Source organism: Excalfactoria chinensis, chromosome 1 (assembly GCF_039878825.1).
Source record: "Excalfactoria chinensis isolate bCotChi1 chromosome 1, bCotChi1.hap2, whole genome shotgun sequence".
Lineage (NCBI taxonomy): Eukaryota > Metazoa > Chordata > Aves > Galliformes > Phasianidae > Excalfactoria > Excalfactoria chinensis.
In genome coordinates, this window is record NC_092825.1 from 127,569,270 (window position 1) to 127,591,949 (window position 22,680).

At 39.7% G+C, this 22,680-nt stretch overlaps 1 protein-coding gene across 4 annotated transcripts in view; it reads left to right on the forward strand.

Annotated features, from left to right (window-relative positions):
• The window catches only part of LOC140262845 (uncharacterized), an 82,905-nt gene extending 63,058 nt beyond the window's left edge, over positions 1 to 19,847 (forward strand). For 3 of the 4 annotated variants that reach the window (XM_072357486.1, XM_072357460.1, XM_072357478.1), the window contains exons 3-4: positions 8,759 to 8,940; positions 13,304 to 19,847. In XM_072357486.1, coding sequence (XP_072213587.1) covers positions 16,225 to 19,272 — 3,048 coding nt within the window. In that variant the 5' untranslated portion in view covers positions 8,759 to 8,940; positions 13,304 to 16,224 and the 3' untranslated portion in view covers positions 19,273 to 19,847. The remainder of the gene's footprint in view (positions 1 to 8,758; positions 8,941 to 13,303) is intronic. The other variant, XM_072357468.1, reaches the window with a different exon arrangement.
• The last annotated feature ends 2,833 nt before the right edge of the window (positions 19,848 to 22,680 follow it).

Below are 22,680 nucleotides of genomic sequence, written 5' to 3' on the forward strand. Positions count from 1 at the left end.
AGATGAGTACTTATAGGAATGTAAGTTGTTATTACTTATCTTAGACACAAAAACAAAGGATACACTTAGTATTTCAGTTTATCAGAAAAATGTGCATCCATGATGAGCATTACCTGGGAGAACACTGTGGCACGCATTCTCTCAAAACATATTTTCTTACACGCTCAGTATATTTCCCATGAGATCAAAAATATATACATGTATATTTCCTTTTGATGTTATAATTAAAATGTGGTAGATCTAAACATTGATGACATTGGACAATTGTAGAAAAATTATACAAAATATTTTGCTTAAAATAAGTGTGCATTAAACTAGAACATACAGGCTTAAAACTATTCTAAGGTACGCTAAATTATTTTGCATGTCAAAACTATAGGACAGCTTTTTATACTATTCAGAAACTTGTTGTTCAGTCTTCATTAAGGGGAGAAACCTCAGAAATAAGACTGACATTAATCTGAAAATTCAAAGTATGAAAGTTATGAACTCCTTACTACAGCTGTAAATCTGTCCCAAAATGACAGAAGAACCTCTCTTTACTTGATCAGTGAGCAAGATGATTTCTCCTCATAAATGGAAAAGAAGGAAGTCAAAGAGATTTTTTTTTTTTTTTTTCAATTAACTTGGTTAAGTTGCACTCTCATACTCTCATCCTATAAGGAAGCAGGTGGTTTCAGGATGAAATCTCGTGGTACCTGTCATTCACTTCTCTATTACTCATCCTCCCTCTTCCCAATTTGAAACAGAATTTATAAGAAAAAACTGATTGGGAAAATTCAGTTCAAGGTCCAGGATCCAAAGACAAAGGACCACCACAAAAAAAAAAAAAAAAAAAAAAAAAAAAAAAAAAAAAGATTGCCAGTGGACAGTAAGCATATTGAAATACAAAAATTACGTTACAGAATATGTTTTGTCTAGATTTTTTGCAACTTTGGCAAACTTGAATTATCCAAATCAGTTTATATTTTTGTTTCTAGCTTTATTAATGTTTTCTCACTTGAGTCCTGGCGGCAAACTGATAAAGAAAAGCATCAGTGTCATTTTGAATTGAGGGTTTTTGTTTGTTTCTTTTGATCAAGGATGCAAAATAAGTGGATCTAATTTTTAGCAGCATCCTCTTGATTTCTCTTAATCCTGGATAGCAATGACTTTTCAAGCAGCTCATTGGAAGCAATTGTGGGAAAAATGCCATTCTCTTTTCAGCTGTTCTTCCAAACCCTAATGAGTTAACAATTGAAATACAGAAAGTTGCCTCAGAGGTCAGGAGAGTATATTCTACACAATGGTCACAGCATTTGAAACCATGACAGCACTATAAATTGACAAACTAAAGCAGAGCACTTGGTGGTCTGAAGTGGAGAAAAGAACATCAGCCAAGAGCGGTAAAAAGACGATCCATGAAACCACACAGGAAAAAAAAAAAAAAAAAAAAAAAAAAAAAAAAAGAGTGATTTTTTTCAGATCACCTTGTTAGAATTTAGTGTATCGGAGGTCAGACGAGTAGAACAATAATAAGGTCCAAGGTTGAATACCAGTGGGGAAGCTTAACCCAGGAGCTCCAGGTCAACCATAAGTGAATGAGGTAGAAAAGTGAAACAGTAGTCACCCGGGAAGGGAAGGCACAAAAGTCAGCAGGATAAGGGGAGGAGCCCACCAGTTATCAATTAGACTAAGAGAAAGCCCAGGCTCAAGCACCTGGGATAGAAAAATAATCCCAGTGTGATGAAAAGAGATTTTCTTCTGTGCACAGTTCTTGCTCTCTGGTTTTCAGATTTTTAGGAATTTGAAATGTTGTGGAGCTAAAGATCTTAAAACTGTAACAGATGAGAAAACGCAGGCCAGTTGGATGCAGTTTCCCCATGTCTTATGTGCATATGACAATGTTTTCATCCCACGCCGGACAGTTTGCTGAGATAAAGGAGGCATAAAAATAAAGTCCTTTTCAAGATATGAACAAGCACACACATACACCCTTGTAAGAGGATGCTTTTTCTCTTTTTTCTTTAGAAAAGTACAATTCACACCAGTTTTATTTTTAACTTATGAGGAGGAATTTTTCCAGATTTGTGAAGAAAATTGCTTCAAGTGATGAAATAGAGAATATTTAAGTGACATTTTACAATGTAGAATGAATGTAGAATGCTTATACAACTTCCTCTTCATATGAACACGCATCATTTAATTTAGTAGGAATATTGCCATTGATTTCAAAGGAGCTAGAACATATCGAAAACAAAGTAGACTATGTCCGATATCAAGTAGTTCGGGGTCCATCAAAAATTTATAGTTGAAATATTATTCAGGTCTTATGAGCAGTATGTAGTAAAAGCAAAGATGTACAGTGTCGGCTGAAGTTGAGCTCTAAACACTGCATTTATAAACCACCACACTATTTTTCTATTTGTCAATTCTTAAAGCTCATGTTTCTGAGGAATTATATGGTCCTGGAATGCTGCTAAAACCAGCAAAATTCTTATAGGTAGAGTAAGTCTCACCAGCTGTAGTAAAGCGTACAGTATCCCTACTATCCTCTGGTGTGTACATGCTATTTTCAGTTTACAAAAGACCCACTGTGAAGTTATTGTGATAACTTTTCGAACTTTTGCCTCTCCAGAACAACAGCATTAGTGCAGATAAACTGGGACTGACTGCTGAGCACACAGGTACACCCCACACGATAGCCAGCTCCTTTCCAAGTACCACCAAAGAAGATGTATGGATTACACAGCCAAGTCATAGCTATCTACTTTGAGCAATACAAGTTTCCTTGTCTGAAAACTCCTCACCCAAAGTCTGAAGCAGAGAAGCCCGGTGGCAAAACCTTTTCTCATGAAAAGAATGTTAGCAGAGGCCAGCAAAATCTAGCAGGATAAGACAAAAAATATGGCCCACTTTAAGAAGTCGTGACTGGGGAAATGCTTAGGGAAGGAACATGTAATAAGAGGATTGCAATTTTCAGCCTCCATTGGGTATCATGTTGCAGAAATATATATATATATATATATATGAGTCTCAAAGAAAAAGAAGAAAAAAAAAAAAAAAAAGAATTAAAATGCTCTTTGTTTTAAGAGAAGAGATCTTTAATAAAATATCCTGCAGAGGTGTGGGTGGCATAGGATTTTTTGTGTGTGTGCAATGGGGGAAGTTGGATTAACTAGTGTTAGGGTTTAATATGTTTTTCTTAGAGGAATGTTTGTTTCTCTTACTTCACATGAGAGGGAAAAGCGGTGCATGATTTAAAGACCTTTTTTTTTCTTCTAACAGGAAAAAAAAAAAAAAAAAGACAAGTGGTTGTCTGTTGTCTGTAGCATTCTCAAATACGTTGTATTAGTTCTCACAAGCCAATAAAAGTAATATTGTTGCATTCTATGTGCATCAAAGCTCATATTCATAAGATTTTTATACTGCAAGTAATTCCAAATTCATCAAGGTGAAATAAATTTAAAGTTTTAGTAGAGGCAGTTCTGTTAACTGAGCCAACATTACAATAAGCTGAAGTGACGGTGGTGGCTTCACTTGCCAACAATGTGAAAAAAAGGTGTTGACAGTTTGTGTTGATTTAGGATGGAGGTTCATTTTACCTAATTTAGTCATCTATAAGTTCAGCATCTGCTTTAGGTCAAGACAGAGATCCAGTTAGAAGAGGTTCGACAGTGATACATTTCATTCTGTTGCATGCATCTGATCAACTGAATTGTTCTTCAGGCTCTGCTGATTCTACTAACTAGACCTCTGTTGTTATAATGAGAACCTAATTCACATGTAGAAATCTACACTGTAGATGCCTAAATTTAAGTGTTTGAGTCCATAGCAGATTTCTACTCTTGCTTAAATAACTGTTTTAGTTAGAATAGCTGCAAAACATACATCTACATGTGAGCTGTTTTTCTGTATTCTCTTTGTAGTAAGTAATGAAGAATCTCACTTGCAAAGTCAAGACATCTCACCCTGCAGTAAATACCTTAAATAAGTCAGAATGAATTGCAACACAGAATATGTACAATATTCCACTGTAAACTATGGAAAACTAGCTCAGATTAATGCTTATACAAGTAGGGCACATCCCTTCTTCAGTCCCAAGCAGTCACAAGGAGATGAAAATATTTAAATATCTAGAAGATAATAACGTTGTTTGTAGAGGAGTTTAAAATTGTTGTAGGAGAACACCACTGATCTCATCTGAATTTTGACCAAAAGATGGTAGGTATCTGCCAGATACTCTGCCTTCACCATGAAGTATTAATAAGTCAAGAAGGTGAGAAAGATAACATTCAGTGAGATGAGAACAGGGAATTAGAAGAGTGACTTGAGAAACTGAGATCATGAGCTTGGAAAATGGTTGTTGTTTTTATCTTTTGAGTAGGAAAATATAAACAAGAACCAACAGCAGTTGTCAATGCCTGAGACAATGCTGTTCTTTAGATAAATCTTAAGGAGAATTGTAAAGAATTGGTGAAGACAGGCAGGATGCATCTTAGACATGCCCTGCAGAAAGTCAGAAACAGGTGTGAGTCACAAATCACAGTATTTGTAAGTAGTAATATGAAAAACAGGGAAGGACAGAGAAAAGAAGATGTTGAGGGACTTTTTGGCTGGTTTGTTCTGACTGCTGAACCTGAACTCATGGATGGACACCTGCAGGGACAAGCAAGCCAGAAAAGAGGAGGATTTTGTTGAAACAAAGGGTGCACTTGGGGGAGAGATATCTATGTGGCCCATAACAATGGCTACATCTATGTTTAGAGAAAAAATTAGGCAAAGGTAGGATTAAAAGGGTGTACAAAGAGTGAAGGGAATCAGGAAGAGTTGGAGAGTTTTCACACAAGGATGAAAATATTAGAGTGTTAAGTCTGCTCCATGCAGAAAGAAAACTAAATAGAAGAAAATGGGCATGTGATGTAAGATACGAGTGAATTCCACACTGAAAGCATGGAAGAAGTCTTATAGATTTTGTTGAGAAGCATCTCAGTGTAGACTGTTGAATCAGAAGGACTGAAGAAGAAATTGAAAGAGGAATCCCAGACAGTAATCACACATGATACAAAGGGATACGACCAAAGAAATCAAGGACATTTAGTATACAAGATCTGTTGTGTTTGGTTGTTTGCTTGTTGGTTCAGAATATGGGAGAGACTAGAACACATTTGTCTTATAGGAACATTCCAAAGTAAATAAACAAAGAAACAAATAAAAGAAATATAAAATAGTAGAGTTGAGCGAAGGAAATGCAGGGATGCAGTGGGAGTGTCTGCAATAACATTTGAAATACTGAGTGCTTCCTTTGAATTCCTGAGGAAATTGCATGCCTTCAGGAGGAAGACGTATAACAGATTCACCTCTTCTGAACAGATTCACTCTTGAAGTGGGAATTCACACTCACCTAATGTAGCTGCCCCAGCAGTTGTGAGAAAGCGACTGAGGGATTCCTGACCACAAGAAATGGAATAGTGCTTCCACCCCCACAACAGCAGATTTAGATTCTGCAGGTTTAAACTGAATCTTCAGCAGTTAAAATGTCAACAGGCTCTTATCAGAGGCATGCTATTAGCTGTGCCTCATTTTCCTGTACAGTTAGAAAACTGTATAAATTGGTTATGCAGATTTATCAGTTTGCAAGACAAACTCTGGTCATCTTACAGTAGTATCTCAGAACACATTTTCCTCATCAAAACAAGATCAAAATGACCAATCGCATCTTTGTTAAAGAATCCAGTGGGGAGTAATGGAAGTAGGAGTTCATTTAGAAAAGAAAAAAAAAAAAAAGAATCGTATGTACTCTGTTGTGCAAAAAGGTAAGGAGGACAAGGAAATAATATGATTCAGCCTGTCTGTTTTCATAAAGCCAGTGAATCAGTGACTATGGGCTCTAAAGAGCTCTGATTGTCAAAAAAGGTGGCTAAAACACTATAGTTAAAAATTACAGTATTGTTGTCAGAGAGCAGTTATTCGAACTTCAATATGGCAAATATGCAAGGCATTCACTAGAGATGAAAGACAGACATGAAAATGAGATAAGTTATTATCCCGGATGCCAGAATTTCTTTTACTTGCCCACAACAGAAAAGGTTAGTTGTAAAAGGACAACTATACAATTTTGTACAGTTTTGAATAAGTGGCAAACCTGGGCAAATCAACACCAACTATTGTCTTTCAGACACTGGGGAGTTTTTTTGTGCAGAGAAGATATTTGTTTGTCTCAGTGCTGAATGAAATTGGTACAGTAAGAATTTTGAGGGAAACAAAATTAATAGTACCACCATTAACTTCTTTCCTAGCTCAGTATAGAGATGTCTAGCAAATGGGCAGTTGGAAAGGAGGTCGTTACATATCTTCTTTCAAAAAGGAACCAAAATACACCCTTAGAAAGTTCAGTTCACTCTGTTGAGGGGGTGGAATGATTTTCACCCTTTCCCCATCAACTAGAATGCTTTTCACAGCCAACAAATCACACGGTACTGTTAGATATAAGACCATTTCTGTAGGAAAATATGTTCATGTTAAAAATGTATAGAAATTATAGCAACAGAAGAAAATGAAACTTCCAAGCCCAGAGAAATAAAACAACTTGTTATTTGTGATAAACAACAGGGGATTGTTGTAGGTCTGAAGCAATCAAAAGAATCTTGCATCACAAAGCAAATCTGAACAAAAATAATAATAATACTTAGAATTCAGACTTTTCATTTATTGAATTGTTTCTGTACAACAAGCTGTACAGAATAACACAATACATACTAATGCTCTGGAATTAGTAATGAAACAACCTAGTTGTAAAAGAATACAGAACTATACAGAGCGCGGAACTGTTATTTTGTCGGTTTGCTTGCTTCTTACTCAAATATCTATTGTGTATATTTTTCTTCTCTGTCCAAAAAATATTCCTCACATTGGTTTTTAAGGGTGTAGGAGTGCATTTAATGATTAACTGGGAGAAATAACTATTCAGTAATGCATTACCATGTGTGGACCTAAACTGGATCACAGTCTTTTATTCCAGAGTTTTTTCAGTTCCTTTTGTTGTTATTTTTATTGCTACTACTCAGTCCAAACTTATTCTATGTCTTTTTATTTGTATCTTTGCTCTCCCTGTCAGGTTAAAGATTTCTCCTTTTAAAAATTGTTCAAATAACCTAACAAACCTTACCCCAGTTTGCTATACCATTTCTGCATCCCGTTCTGGTGCCTCCAACATAAGGATATTAAGCCATAAAAGCAGGTCCAGAGGAGGGTCACGAAGACAAACAGGGGGCTGAAGCATCTCCCTTGTGAGGACAGGCTGAGGGACCTGGGGCTCTTCAGCCTGAAGAAGGCCCCAGGAGGACCTTATAGCAGCCTTCCAGAACTTGGAGGGGCCTACAGGAAAGCTGGGGAAGAACTTTTTATAAGGGCAGATAGGAACAGAACAGGGGAAAATGGCTTTAAATTGGAAGAGGGTAGATTTAGACTAGATATTAGGAAGGAATTCTTTACTGTGAGGGTGGTGAGACAGTGGAACAGGTTGCCCAGTGAGGTTGTGGATGCCCCCTCCCTGGAAGCATTCAAGACCAAGCTGGATGGGGCTTTGAGTAACCTGGTCTAGTGGGAGGTGTCGCTGCCTATCGCAGGGTTTTGGAACTAGGTGATCTTAAACTTCCACCCCAAACCATTCTATGATTCGATCAATTCAACATTCCAATGATTCACAAGTTATAGCATGGGGATTTGGTCTTATCCTCATGTCAGAAAAACAGTTTGAGTGTCTGACACTTTTATCAGCACAGTAAAATTGAACACAAATTCGGAATTCAGATTAATTTAATAATTAGATTTCTTGTGGTCAAGCAAGAACACTACAGAAGGATGGTCTGAAGGTTTTACCAGGCAAGTTTTTTATTATTATTATTCTCAGCTACAGTGCTAGCACAGAAGAAAGAAACCTTTTCCTCCAAAAATTTAGTGGAGCTGGCATGCCCAAAGCAGAGTATTCTTACTCCTTGAAAAAGTCCAGCTCATTCTATTATCATTCAAAAAGCTGGGGAAAAAAAGGAATTACTTGAAGTCTGTCAAAATACTTTCTAGTTCTTTCAGGTTACTTAAGATTCCTTCCTAGCAACTAACTTCTCTAATACTCTACATCATCTTGTCCCATTATTAAGGAATAAACACATACACAGCAAACGTATCTTAAAAGCTACCCATTTATCAACATTTTCCTGCATAAGAAATGCAGCAAGAAGTTGGAATGAACACCTCTGTGGTGTGCAAAGTTCATCTGAAATGACCTTTGAAGTTTTTGTGTTGCAAAGAGGAAAGGAGGCTAAATTCTTTGAGCAGACCATTATAACTTGCTCACCTAAGTCTCTCAAAGGCTGCTGGACAGTCAAAAAGTTTATTTTATCAGTTAAGATAGATGAATATCAGTATTAATTATACAGTATTGATAATAAAGGGAGAAAATCATGCAAGAAAATTACACTTTATCTCAGTGTTACTGAAATGGAACAGAGATATCTTTATATGTGAAAAGAAGGTACACATGATATTTAAAATAAAATTAAAATTAAAATAAAATAAAATAAAATAAAAGTAAATAAAAGTAAATTAAATAAAAGTAAATAAAAGTAAAAGTAAAAATTCTCTAGCTGCGAAGAATAAGCCATTCACTGGTTGTCTGGAATAAAAAAGAAGAATCAAAAGCTGGGTATTACCGTAAGTGTCTTGTTCATACTTCATTGCACCTTCCTTTGAAGTGAGTGGCTTTGATCACCCTTCACAGGACAGTGGACCAAACGAACTTCCAGTGTGATACAACATTCCTGTGATCCCAAATGCTGCAGGATTCATTCTTACTACAAGATGTTCAGCATGATGGAGAAACGTGTGAAGTAATAGATATCCTAGGTCATTTGGCTCTTTCTCAAAAAACTGTTTTTCTCGGCTCTCAGCATTATTTTGGATGTGAGTATACCTTCATCTATTTTTACTGCCTAAGCAAGTTACATCACTGAAAAGTTTATGAAACTGGTTAAAACAGGAATGGTAGAAAGTTGTTCAGAGAGAAACTAGCAGCAGGAGGGATTGCCCCTGCATTTTTTCTCCAGACTTTACCCAGAAGTTTTGCATGAACAAGTAAATATAGCTATTACAGACTAATAGTGGAAGATTTTATTCAGAACACAACTATGCCACGTTAAACATGATTCTCATGGACTGAAGTGTTTAGTACCAAACTTTTCATTCCTTCTCTGAGTTTACATAAGCTGAAAATCAAGAACTGTAGACCAGTTCTTCAAATTGTAGACCAAGCCTACAAAGACACTTGGCTAATTAAAAAGAACGTGTATCAAAGGTACCTTCACGTAATCTGTCATTTTCATTGCGATCCTTTGTCCAGCATTTTCACTTTTAGTTTTAACCATTCAAAGTTCCTCTTTCTTTCTGACACAAACAAGTGAATAGGAAAAAAAATTGTAAGGAAGAAAAATCTTCATTTTCTAAAATCCGCTAGACAATGAAGAATATTCAATTATATCCTCTCCAAATATGTATTTAATTTTCCATGTTACCAAAACTGTCTGATGATATTAGAATGTTCCTGTTTCTCTGTATGTGTCTGTATATATGCATGGGCCACTCTGAAAGTAATGCCTTCTATTTATTTATGGAAACTGCAACAAATACAAAGAACAAAATAACACCTGTTGATAGAGCAAATTCTCAGCTACAAAATGCTATCTTTCAACATTGTTACAACCATTATCCAATTTGTGCAGATGAGCTGACTGAGACATATCATTTCATGGTCTGACAGCTATACACTGCCATCCAGAACCTGCCTTGTCTTTCACATCACCATCACCACTGCTGAATTGCACTACTCACATCCTCATTGTGCTCACATCCACTGTTCGGTCTCCATAAGTATTCAGCAAGTGTCAATTTTTTTTTCAATTCAGCAGTGCCATTTTTTCCTCATGGAAGAATTCATTGATAAACCTTCACTTCTTCCACACTTCTATGTCACGTGTTATTGTGTCAGACTGCCTCTCTGCTGCCATCTGCCACATGGCAAGAAAATGTAATGGAATATTGGTGGGAAGGTTCAAAAAAAAAAAAAAAAAAAAAAAAAACTTTTTAAAATAACTTTTTTCTCGCTGAAAATAAAGCTGCCTGTCTTCTTTTTGAAAAAGAAAAGCTTTCGCTGAAAATTGCTATTCACTTCAAATCTTTAATTTCCAACTGAAATATTCACTTTTTCTTCCAAAACCTCTGCCTGGTTCCACACCTTTCTTTTTCACCAACCCCCACCCCAGCTTTCTTTGTATTTTAAAAATGCATTTCTTGTTTGCCTGGGAAGGCAATATAATTACAATGTTTAGATTAGTTTTCCACCTTTCATTTCCCATTAATTTGTCAAGGCTATCCTATTTTGTAAAGTCATAACATGGGAAAGCAAAGGAAGCTGATGGAAGACCTGCACAGTTGCCAAGATGGCCCAAGGCTATTCTCTCACTTCTTGGACATTGATCTTTGCAAAACACCGTACCTTTTTGATGATCAAACAGTGGATTTTTCAACCCCACTGTTCTAAGAGCCAGTTCTGAAACCCTGCCAGAAACCTAGACTGTTTCAGTAACTACAACCTTGTGCCTTAAGTAATTCAGGACAGCCAGGTGTCAGATAGTCCACAGTCTACTCTAGCAAGCCATGATATTCTGGGTAAATTTCAATATCCCAATATTTTTTTCAATAATACGTGAACCCAGCTCTCTGAGAGACCGAACTGCCTCTCACGCTGCAAGAATTTTCTGCTATTGAAACTGTATCCAGTGAAACACAACTGTCTGGGACCAGAGCCAGGTCACTCTCAGTTCAGTGGCCTTATCTTTGAATTTAGAATTAAGGTCTTGTGCATGTCTCCTTTCATGAGAGGCAAACCTCATTCTTTCAGTGATCCATCTCCTCGAATATTGAACTGGTGCTACCAGTAGACTGCATCTTTGCATACATGATGAGGTTTTGCTGGCAAAAATTGCTATAGAGTTTTATTCCTCCCTGACTGAATATCTGTCACTTCCAAACTGATGTTAATTGATGCCTCCTTGCTGTGATGGTGGGAGTTTCAGAACAGATGTTAATACAGCAATGAGCAAGTTAAAGAAATCTAAAATATAAAAAGACTAACTTCTGACTTCTGCTTACAGTCTATATATACTACTGCAGATTGATTGAAAAACAAAATAAAGAATGTACCTTGCTGCTGGGGGGGCAAAAGAGGGGGGGAGAGGGACTGAAATTAACACATTCATTGCACTTCTCAAACCAAAGCTGCATAGATGGATCTAACTACCATCCTCCATAAGTACAGTTTTAAATGTACCGCGCATCCTTTTTCTGCACTAGATAAGCTGTTGGTATAGTAGCACTTACTGATAAACTGTTTATTAATCTATCACAAGCATCTAGCATGAGAGGTACAAGTCAGCTGAAGACAGAAAATATTGCTGTTAAATAATTACACAGTGTCTTTAAATTATGGCTTAGTGTTTCTGAAAATGACTGTATCATCCATCAAAGTATGCTGCGAGCTTTTTAAGTAAATATATCATGTAGATGTATTTTGTGAGATCACACACAAATGCATTTTTTTCATTTGTATTCATATTTAATCATAAGTCCATTATTTGAGATTCAGGATGGGATATATCTAAATACGAAGCTTTCATCTTGCCCTGTAAGTTCTACAGTATAGTTTAATATTAAGATTTTACTAGACAGTTACACAGTACTCAGTTTTAATATGGAATACTTCATCATGTTCATTATTGCCTATTTAAACTCATGTAAACTGACACTCCTGAAATAAGCAAGCTTTAAAATGTTAATACAAATGTTATGCCTCTTTTAATTGCAATAGACATCTCATTAAGTAATTTAATGCCGGTGGGACTTCTTACCAATACACAAAAAGCCATACTTTACCCAGCTTTTATATGTGGTACAATATGATGGAATTATTTATTTCTGCAGTGACATAGTAATGTTCATCAGCTTTATCTCTGTTCTCCATATCCTGTACAAGGAAGCCCTATGAGTAGGCTGTCTCAGGGTTCTGTGTTAGCAGGTTCAAGGCAGAGTACCTTTACCTGCTCGGGATTCACCAGCAGAAGCTGTGGATGCAGCGCCAAGCAAGAGCTACCTAGATCATGGCCGTGGTGGAATTAGTTCTTCATCTAGGTTGAGAGAAAAACATGCATGACATTTTCATTAGCCTAGAAGGCAGAAACATCTGGTTACTTGGTTCAGCTCATCAGCAGGAGAGCCTGTAGTTGATTAGCCCTTCTCTCAGTAGTAGGCGTTACTATAGTCAGTGGGAATTACTAAACATGGTTTCAGGGGACTGACGTTAATTTGGCTTGCCAAAATAATATGCAATTTTTTAAGGAGTTTGTGTTAATTAGTTGTATAATTTGATGTGATGTGATTGGGTTTGCACAAAGAAAAGCAGAACAGGGTTTGCTATTAGAAGCTGCAGTAGGAGAATCAAGAGGTGGCACTTAAATAGTGCACAGTGTGAATTTGCAGCAGTGAAAGGCCTTAGTTCATGATCTAATTACAATGGGATTCCTTTCTCAAAAGCTAAAAGCCTTTTAATTCATATTTCTTCTTTTAAGATGTTTTATTTTGACTACTATACTATTAATTCCTGTGCACCTAAAAATCTATCCAAGATAAAGTCAATTTGGGTATCTCATTTTGGTCCATTTTATATAATATCCCACTTTTGCATGAAAAGGAATATGTCAAACAATAAAATTAGGCAATTTATAGTTTGTATGTTTCCTTACTGTATCTCTCTGCCTGCTTCCTACTCCTCATTCACTAAGTCTTTCACAATTATTACTGACAATTTGGGCTTCTTTACTATCTGTTAAATGGTAATCAGCAGCAACACTGATGCCAGAATAACAGATTTTACCAGGCTCTCTGGTAACTAAAAGCTTAAAAACCTAGGTGAGGTAGTCAGTATCCTCTCATATGAAGGGCTTGCTGCTTGTCAGTTGCAGGAAAAAAAGAAGAACAAAAAAAAAAAAATTGGAAAGTTGCATGGAAGATATTTGCTGAGGGTTTGTGGCTGTTTTTCTGTTGTGGTTTTGTTTTTTTGTTTTTGTTTTTGTTTATGTGTTGTGTTTGCTCCTCTTTTTCCCCTTGGGATTCACTAAGTGAATATGGGACTACATGATTGAAGCAGATTTCAGAAGTAGCATACTGTTCGGCATTTCTCTGTTCTTCTCACTTTTCTTCTCTATTTGCACTGCAGATTCTTTGAACAGGCTGCAGTTTACTTCCATGTTTGTTCGTTGCACTGCACACCGAGTTACCAGACCCAATGATGGCCTCCAGACACAGCTATCATGGACATGCCAGTGTCATAGTTTTGTGGTGCTGCTGTCAATATTCCACATCATAACATCATGTGCAGTATAGATCATCCATACTCCAGTTCCATAGAATAGTAGCATCCCAGGTGCTCAGCTCTCGGAGAAGAACTACATATCCCAGAGGATGCCGCGGCAGAGATAAGTCACGGGAGGAGGACATATATAATCTCACTCTCAGGCTGGAACTCTCTCTCTCTCTCGGACTCTCAGGGAGTGAGAAGCATTCCTGCCGTGTCGCCTAGACTTCACAGTAGGCCTCTCGGTTTTCGGGGACTCTCTCTCTCTCTGTTTTGTTCGATTTATTAGCCTCAATCAGTGTATTCCAATATCATATTTAGTAAAATAAGTTTTCCTCCTTAGATTGCTGCCACTGTTTTATTTTCCCTTCCTTTCTGGGGCCCCGGGAGGGGAGGGAGGGGAGGCCCTACGGGGCGGCTGCCCTGTCACGGATACAGGTAAATCTAGGTAATCCGTGACAGATTATTGGTGGAGGATGCGGGCAGATTGCCAGCAAAAGTGGGCATAATTTGGGCAAAAGTGGGCAGGAGCTGCTGTTTTTCTGCTTTTTCCTTTTGGCTTTTACAGAGCTACGAGTTTTTTCTCCTTTAAGGAGCTATCTAAAGTTTACGTTTCTGCGCCTGGGAGCTTGACCTTGAAATTCCAGGCGAACTGTCAACATTCAGGAGTAGCTGTACACTCTGAGCATTGCTATCTTGCTTTCGTAAAGAAAACAAAGAGATTCTCTTGCTCTCTAAGAGCACAGCTAGCTGGCTCTGACTTTCACAGTGTCTGCTAGCCACTACCAGCTATGAATCTACTCTCCATTCCAGCTGCTCTGTTTAAGGGATTCAAAGCAATTATGATCTTCTCAACATATTGGCCATTTGTCCATCCCATGATTTTTTGTTGTGGAATTATGTATATATATAACCTAATAAGGGCACTGATGGAGACACCTGCCTGGTATTTATATGTGATATGGTATAATTTGAATGTTGGCACTTACATCCCAGATGGAATGGTCAATTTTTCAAGCACGTGCTTCCCAGATGGAATAGACAATTTTACAGACACCAAGATTCTCAATCCAGTGTACAGGCTGTACTCTCAGATTGCCGCACATTTTTCAATAGCCGAGTTAGTGCTCATACTCCTGTTCATGTTATCAATATCAATGAATGTAATCCTATGCATTCGTTCTATACGGAAGTCTCCTCCAAAACCAGAGAATGCTGACTGGCAGGGAATATGGAAAGGTTTAGGAAAAATCTTAGAAGCGTGGGGACCCGCAGTGTCGTGGGATTTCACTCTTGAACACCTGAGGGACCCTGAGAAATTAAGTGAGTACTTGGGTCAGAAATCTAAGGAGGTAAACATTATTTGGGGTTTGGCTTATGCATACCGTGCTCTGTATAATACTATTCTGGAGAGAGAGAGTTTCCGATCTGAGATTCAAGCCAAAAAAGGAAAATCCCAAGTCAACTCTGATCAGTCACAGGAGGCACCAGTAACAATGTCAGTTGCCCCTGTGGAAGGCAAGAAATGGAAACGGGTGTCCACGCGTCTAGAACGAAGAGAAGGGGAAGCAGAGGAGGCAGCAGAAGAACCAGGCCCCTCGTCTGGATCGGCACCGAAAAAGGCAAAAAGAAAAACCAAGAGGCATGAAGAAGAGACTGATGATGAGGAGGAAATTACTTATCGTCGACCTCTGAAGCTGACTGAAATCCAAGGCTCAAGAAAGGAGTTTACACGGCGTCAAAATGAAGGTGTCCTTGCCTGGTTGCTTCGCTGCTGGGACAGTGGGGCCAACAGCTTGTCCCTAGATGGTAACGAAGCTCGCCAACTAGGAAGTATTGCCCAAGACCCAGGTGTCGACAGAGGAATTAGCAGAAGTTCGGATGGAGATGCCACTCTCTGGGAGCGACTGTTAGAAGCCGTGAGAGAAAGGTACCCCTACAAGGATGCTTTGAAGCCTAAAATTATTAGGTGGGATACCATCCAGAAAGGTATTCAGTACCTGAGGGAAATGGCCATGATGGAAATGTTGTACAACCCTGGTCCAAACGAACGTGATCCTGAGAAAGTGAGGACCGGTCCTGACATGTGGCAGAAACTCACAAGTACAGCACCAGAGAGATACGCACAGTCACTGGTAACAACTTTTGGAGGATACGAGGACCAACAGAGAAGGCCTCAAGTTGTTGAACTGATTATCACACTTCAAAACATCGAACAGCAGCTCCCCCCACTGCGTGCTGCAGTTTCTGCCATCTCACGGGTAGAAGACCGACTAGATGAAATGTGCAAGAAACTGTTTCCATCAACGAATCGTAATGATCCCGTGGTAGTATCAGAAACGACTGACGAAGGTCAATTCCCGTATGAGCCACCAGGTTTAGTGAAGGATCTGATCAAAGTATTCCAGTCCTACTCCTGCCCTGTATCATCAAAAGTCTCAGCTATTAGACGCACACGTTTTCCAGTTCGAGCAAGGAACAACAGTACAATTCCACCACGTGTTTCCATGTGGCGCTACCTACGTGACCGCGGAGAAGACATGAGGAAGTGGCACGACCAGCCTACTTCTGTACTACGAGCACGGGTGAGAGAACTACAAAACATCCCAACCACCAGCACCGTTGCTCCAGTCATCACAGGTAACCAATAGAGGGGCCCTGCCCTCAGTCAGGGGAGGGAGAGGGATAATAGAGTTTATTGGACTGTGTGGATTCGATGGCCTGGCACATCAGAACCACAGGAATATAAGGCACTGGTGGATACCGGTGCACAGTGCACTCTAATGCCCTCCAGTCATGAAGGGACAGAATCAATCCATATTTCTGGAGTGACTGGGGGCTCTCAAGAATTGACTGTATTAGAGGCTGAAATAAGCCTCACTGGTAAAGACTGGCAAAAGCATCCTATTGTGACTGGCCCAGGGGCTCCATGTATACTGGGTATTGATTATCTCAAAAGGGGACATTTCAAGGATCCTAAGGGGTATCGATGGGCCTTTGGAATAGCTGCTGTAGACAACATTAAGCAGCTGTCTGTTTTGCCTGGCCTGTCAAAGGACCCGTCTGTTGTGGGGCTGCTACGAGTAAAAGAGCAGCAAGTACCGATTGCTACAAAGACAGTGCACAGGCGGCAGTACCGCACCAACAGGGATTCCTTGCTCCCCATTCATGATTTGATTCGCCAGCTGGAAAATCAGGGAGTGATCAGTAAAACTCACTCACCTTTTAATAGCCCTATATGGCCAGTGCGTAAAGCCAGTGGAGAATGGAGGCTAACAGTAGACTACCGTGGCCTGAATGAGGTAACACCCCCACTGAGTGCCGCTGTGCCGGACATGTTGGAACTCCAGTATGAGCTGGAGTCAAAAGCAGCCAAATGGTATGCCACCATTGATATTGCTAATGCTTTCTTCTCCATCCCTCTGGCCGCAGAATGTAGGCCACAGTTTGCCTTCACCTGGAGGGGCATTCAGTATACCTGGAACCGTTTGCCCCAGGGGTGGAAACACAGCCCAACCATTTGCCATGGGTTGGTCCAAACTGTATTGGAACAGGGTGGTGCTCCTGAGCACCTGCAGTACATTGATGACATTGTTGTGTGGGGTGATACAGCAGAGGAAGTTTTCACAAAAGGAGAGAAGATTATCCAAATTCTGCTACAAGCTGGTTTTGCTATTAAGCAAAGCAAAGTAAAAGGGCCTGCCCAAGAAATTCAGTTTCTAGGTATAAAGTGGCAGGATGGACATCGTCACATCCCAACAGATGTGATTGACAAAATCACTGCCATGTCTCCACCAACTAACAAGAAAGAGACACAGTCCTTCCTGGGTGTAGTGGGCTTTTGGAGGATGCACATTCCAAACTACAGCCTCATTGTAAGCCCCCTTTATCATGTAACGCGGAAGAAGAATGAATTTGCATGGGGCCCTGAGCAGCAGCAGGCTTTTGAGCAAATAAAACAAGAGATAGCCCGTGCCGTGGCCTTGGGGCCAGTACGAACGGGACAGGATGTAAAGAACATCCTCTACACTGCTGCTGGAGAGAAAGGTCCCACTTGGAGTTTGTGGCAAAGGGCCTCAGGAGAGACCCGAGGCCGACCCCTGGGATTTTGGAGTCGAGCATATAAGGGGTCTGAAGAGTGCTACACTCCAACTGAGAAGGAGATCTTAGCCGCATATGAGGGGGTTCGGGCTGCTTCCGAAGTAGTTGGTACTGAAACGCAGCTCCTCCTGGCACCTCGGCTACCAGTGCTGAACTGGATGTTCAAAGGACAGGTTCCCTCCACCCATCATGCTACCGATGTCACCTGGAGCAAGTGGATTACGCTGATTACACAACGAGCGCGGATGGGGAGCCTCAATCGTCCAGGAATTTTAGAGGTGATCATGGACTGGCCTGAAGGTAAAAAGTTTGGAACATCACCAACAGAAGAGGTGTCACGTGCTAAAGAAGCCCCACCATACAACGAGCTACCAGAAAATGAAAAGAAATATGCCCTGTTCACTGATGGATCATGTCGTATTGTAGGAAAGCATCGCAAATGGAAGGCTGCTGTGTGGAGCCCCACACGACAGGTTGCGGAGGCCACTGAAGGTAAGGGAGAATCAAGTCAGTTTGCAGAGGTAAAAGCTGTCCAGCTGGCCTTAGATGTTGCTGAACGGGAGAAGTGGCCAATGCTTTATCTTTATACTGACTCATGGATGGTGGCAAATGCCTTATGGGGGTGGTTACAGCAGTGGGAACAGAAGAACTGGCAGCGGAGGGGTAAACCTGTTTGGGCTGCTGAACTTTGGAAAGACATTGCTGCCCGAACAAAACGTATGGTTGTAAAGGTGCGTCACGTGGATGCACACGTGCCCAAGAGTCGGGCTACTGAAGAACAACAAAACAACCATCAGGTAGATAAAGCTGCCAGAATTGAGGTGGCTCAAATCGACTTGGACTGGCAAAATAAAGGTGAACTATTTCTGGCTCGATGGGCCCATGAGACCTCAGGCCATCAAGGAAGAGATGCAACATATAAGTGGGCCAGAGACCGAGGGGTGGACTTAACTATGGGCGCTATTGCACAGGTTATTCATGACTGTGAAACATGTGCCATAATTAAACAAGCCAAGAGGATGAAACCTCTCTGGGAGGAAGGGCGATGGCAAAAGTACAAATATGGGGAAGCGTGGCAGGTTGATTATATCACCTTGCCACGATCTCGCAGTGGTAAATGCTATGTGCTCACCATGGTGGAGGCAACTACTGGGTGGCTTGAAACATACGCAGTACCCCATGCTACCGCCCGAAACACCATATTGGGTCTTGAGAAACAAGTCCTGTGGCGGCATGGCACCCCAGAAAGAATTGAATCTGATAATGGGACACATTTCAAAAATTCCCTTATAAATACTTGGGCCAAAGATCATGGCATTGAATGGATTTATCATATTCCCTACCATGCACCAGCTTCTGGTAAAATTGAACGATATAATGGGTTGTTGAAAACTATGTTGAAAGCAATGGGTGGTGGAACATTTAAGCACTGGGAAAAGCATCTAGCAGAAGCCACTTGGTTGGTCAATACAAGAGGATCTGTCAATCGTGATGGTCCTAGCCAATCTAGCCCCCTACACACTATAGAAGGAGATAAGGTACCTGTTGTACATGTAAAGAACATGTTGGGAAAAGCTGTTTGGGTCCTTCCAGCCTCCGGAAAAGGAAAACCTGTTCGTGGAACTGTTTTTGCCCAGGGACCTGGGTGCACTTGGTGGATAATGCAGAAGGATGGGAATGTTCAATGTGTACCACAAGGGAATTTGATGCTGGGGGAGTGCAGTCAATAATTCTATGTATCTATGTATATATTTGCATGTGTAGTGTGTTTTAGTTATTATAATTATACATTCAATTATGTTACATTTAAATGTACTAGTTAGCTATCATAGTTTTATATACGTGTATATATGTATATATATTAACCATGATGTAATAATGTAGAATAAGGGGTGGAATGTCATAGTTTTGTGGTGCTGCTGTCAATATTCCACATCATAACATCATGTGCAGTATAGATCATCCATACTCCAGTTCCATAGAATAGTAGCATCCCAGGTGCTCAGCTCTCGGAGAAGAACTACATATCCCAGAGGATGCCGCGGCAGAGATAAGTCACGGGAGGAGGACATATATAATCTCACTCTCAGGCTGGAACTCTCTCTCTCTCTCGGACTCTCAGGGAGTGAGAAGCATTCCTGCCGTGTCGCCTAGACTTCACAGTAGGCCTCTCGGTTTTCGGGGACTCTCTCTCTCTCTGTTTTGTTCGATTTATTAGCCTCAATCAGTGTATTCCAATATCATATTTAGTAAAATAAGTTTTCCTCCTTAGATTGCTGCCACTGTTTTATTTTCCCTTCCTTTCTGGGGCCCCGGGAGGGGAGGGAGGGGAGGCCCTACGGGGCGGCTGCCCTGTCACGGATACAGGTAAATCTAGGTAATCCGTGACAGCCAGTTAATGAACTTGGAGCTTTCTCCCACTCTCTGATACCCATCACCTAGTATTTTAACATTTCGTGTCACTTATGTGAGGAACAGAGGGTCACAATTTGCTTATCACTGTTTCCACCAGCAGGAAGTCAGAAACATGCACGAAGTACAAAGCATTAAAGCTTTCCAAATTTAACCACACACTTATTCAGGAGATTGGTCTCCTTTTGTGTTGCTAATGGCTGCTTCTTCAGATCACTTCAGAAGAAAGTCAATCTCACTACATCATGTAACTCTGATGCCGAAAGTCAGGAAGCATGAAATAATGTCAAGATTTCCATTTCTATCCTTCTGCAAGAAACCAGCATGGTAGCTGGTATGTTTGAAACCTACTCTCAACAGAGAGACAAGTAGAGCAACTTACTTGCACTGTTGCTTGAGAGAGGTCCACTGGGGACTGAAGTTTCCTAGAGCTTGCTGGGCAAGGAAGAACCTTCTTACACAGTGTGGATATTTTGCCCAAACCTTGCATACTGATGTGCAGACTTCTCAGAGATGTTCACAAATCTCAGGGTTGCCTGAAATCTCATACAATGCAGGTTTTCTATGATACAAGGTTTCCTTATAAATGTTTCACACAGCTCTTCTCTTCAAGTTTCCAAAAAGAGATACTGCATAATTTATGGGATGCTCTGTTCAACATCCAACCCCTGTGAAAAAGCGCTGTAGTTTAGGTATGACTTCATATAAAATAGCGAGTCCACCAAACACAGAAGAGAGAAGAGTCGTAATAGACTCTTTGTCTGAACCATCAAGGCTTGGGAGATATGAGCTTACTGTTGGGAAGCTTTTAAGAGCCTGAGGCACAGAAAGATCAGAGTCAAAGGAGGCACGTGTAGTAGGTAGTGGAGTGGAGTTGATACTACATGTAAATAAGAGGAAAATGTACAGGTACTAAAAGCTGTATTTCCATTGTGCAGTTCTAATAACACAAAACAACAGCAACAACAACAACAACACAAACCCACTTCACTCACACAGGCCACCATGGGGGATGCCTGGACAGATTCCAGGTGATTTCCATAAGGTTCAGTAAGGGTGCCAGTGTCCATCAGGATGGCTGTATATGCAAAGCTGAGCTCTCAGTTATGGGATCACCCAAACTCTTAATGGAATTAGAGCCTTTTAATGCTCAGTTGCTTGCTATTTATTTTCTATTTGAATATCAATTAATTACTGAAACCATATTTGTTTACTTTGAACAGTCACTTAGTACATATAATGCAATTTATGATTACTCTTTAGTCCCTTATTCACACTGGTTACTGTATCGACCTGTATTGCCGGATTCTGATATGCCCTTAATTATCCATCTCTTCAACTGTTGCTCCTAATTTGTGCTCTCAAGCTTATGGAAAGTGAATTTCTGTGTTTCTTTCAAGGTTTTGCAGAGTGAGATTTTGTATTTTTCTATGTGTTTTCCACCCCATCTGTCACAGCAGCATCCATGAATGGGAATTCTAGAAACTACAGTAATGCTGATAGTAAAGAAGAATGAAAGCTTAGAATTAAGGTATCTGAAAATCCCTAGAAAATAACTATGTAATTTTGTTCACTGAGGATACCTATATAAAATGATATGTGAGACCAAGGTATTAATTACTTGTTGTAATTATGTAACCTTTGCAAGGAAATCTTTTGTTCCAGATCAGGTTGATATCTCCAACTTTGTAGACTAACTACATTAACATTTTGGTTGACGTAGAAAGTTTTTATACATAACACTATGCTATTAACTAGAATTGGTTGTGGTAGCCTATAAAAATCTATGCTATTTGTAACAGAACTTCAAGAAAGGTAAATTTGTATGAGGAATGAAGTATGAAGAAAATGTTTAGATTTACTGGGAAGCAGGAAAAAAAAAAATGGTTATATATATATATATATCAGATTTCCCTTTTTAGAAAAGCTGCCTTCTCTTTGTTTCCCTTTCTCTCTTGCCCCTTTGCCTCACTTAGTACTTAGGGACTACAGCCCAATAGTTTTCCTACTTTGCATTGAGTTACAGAAATAGCCTGAGAACAAATGCTAAAGGAATATATTTTAAAGCTGGTGATGGTGTCTATCCATAGTGAAGGAGATACAGAATATACAGCTGAGCCTTACCTGGTACAGAAAGATTGTTGTTTCCCAGACACCTGCATACACTGCAGTATTCCCATAAGAACTTCCAGGCTCACAAAATGCAACAAAGGAGTTCTGCATGTCAGTGGCACTGAGATTTCACCTGATGTGTTAACCCAGAATTATCCTGCCTGTTGCACTATTAGTTTTGTTCCTGTTACCTGTGGATATTTTCACCATGTAGTATGTTACAGCTTGGTGGTGTCCAGTTCAGTGAAAGCTATATAAGTCAAAATCTTCATAACTGAATTCAGAAGGAAATCAAGCACAATTAAAACTCCTGGAAACTTTTTTTTTCTTTTTCTGAAGCCTAATACAAAAGGTTGAACACTTTAATAATATTGTCTGTTTATACTTAACTTTAAAACTACCAATTGTTAAATAAGCCACTTATTGCCATTTGAAAATGATTTTCCACTCCTTCTGAGTTGAGAATTCCCTTTTTTTTAGCCATCTTGCTGCACAATTTTTCCTAACTATGAAAGATTTTACCTTAAGAATTTCCTAAGTTTTGTTCCAACATCACCTGATATTTGAATATCAAAGAACTTAAAATTGTGGAATAATACGAATGTTAAGGCTTT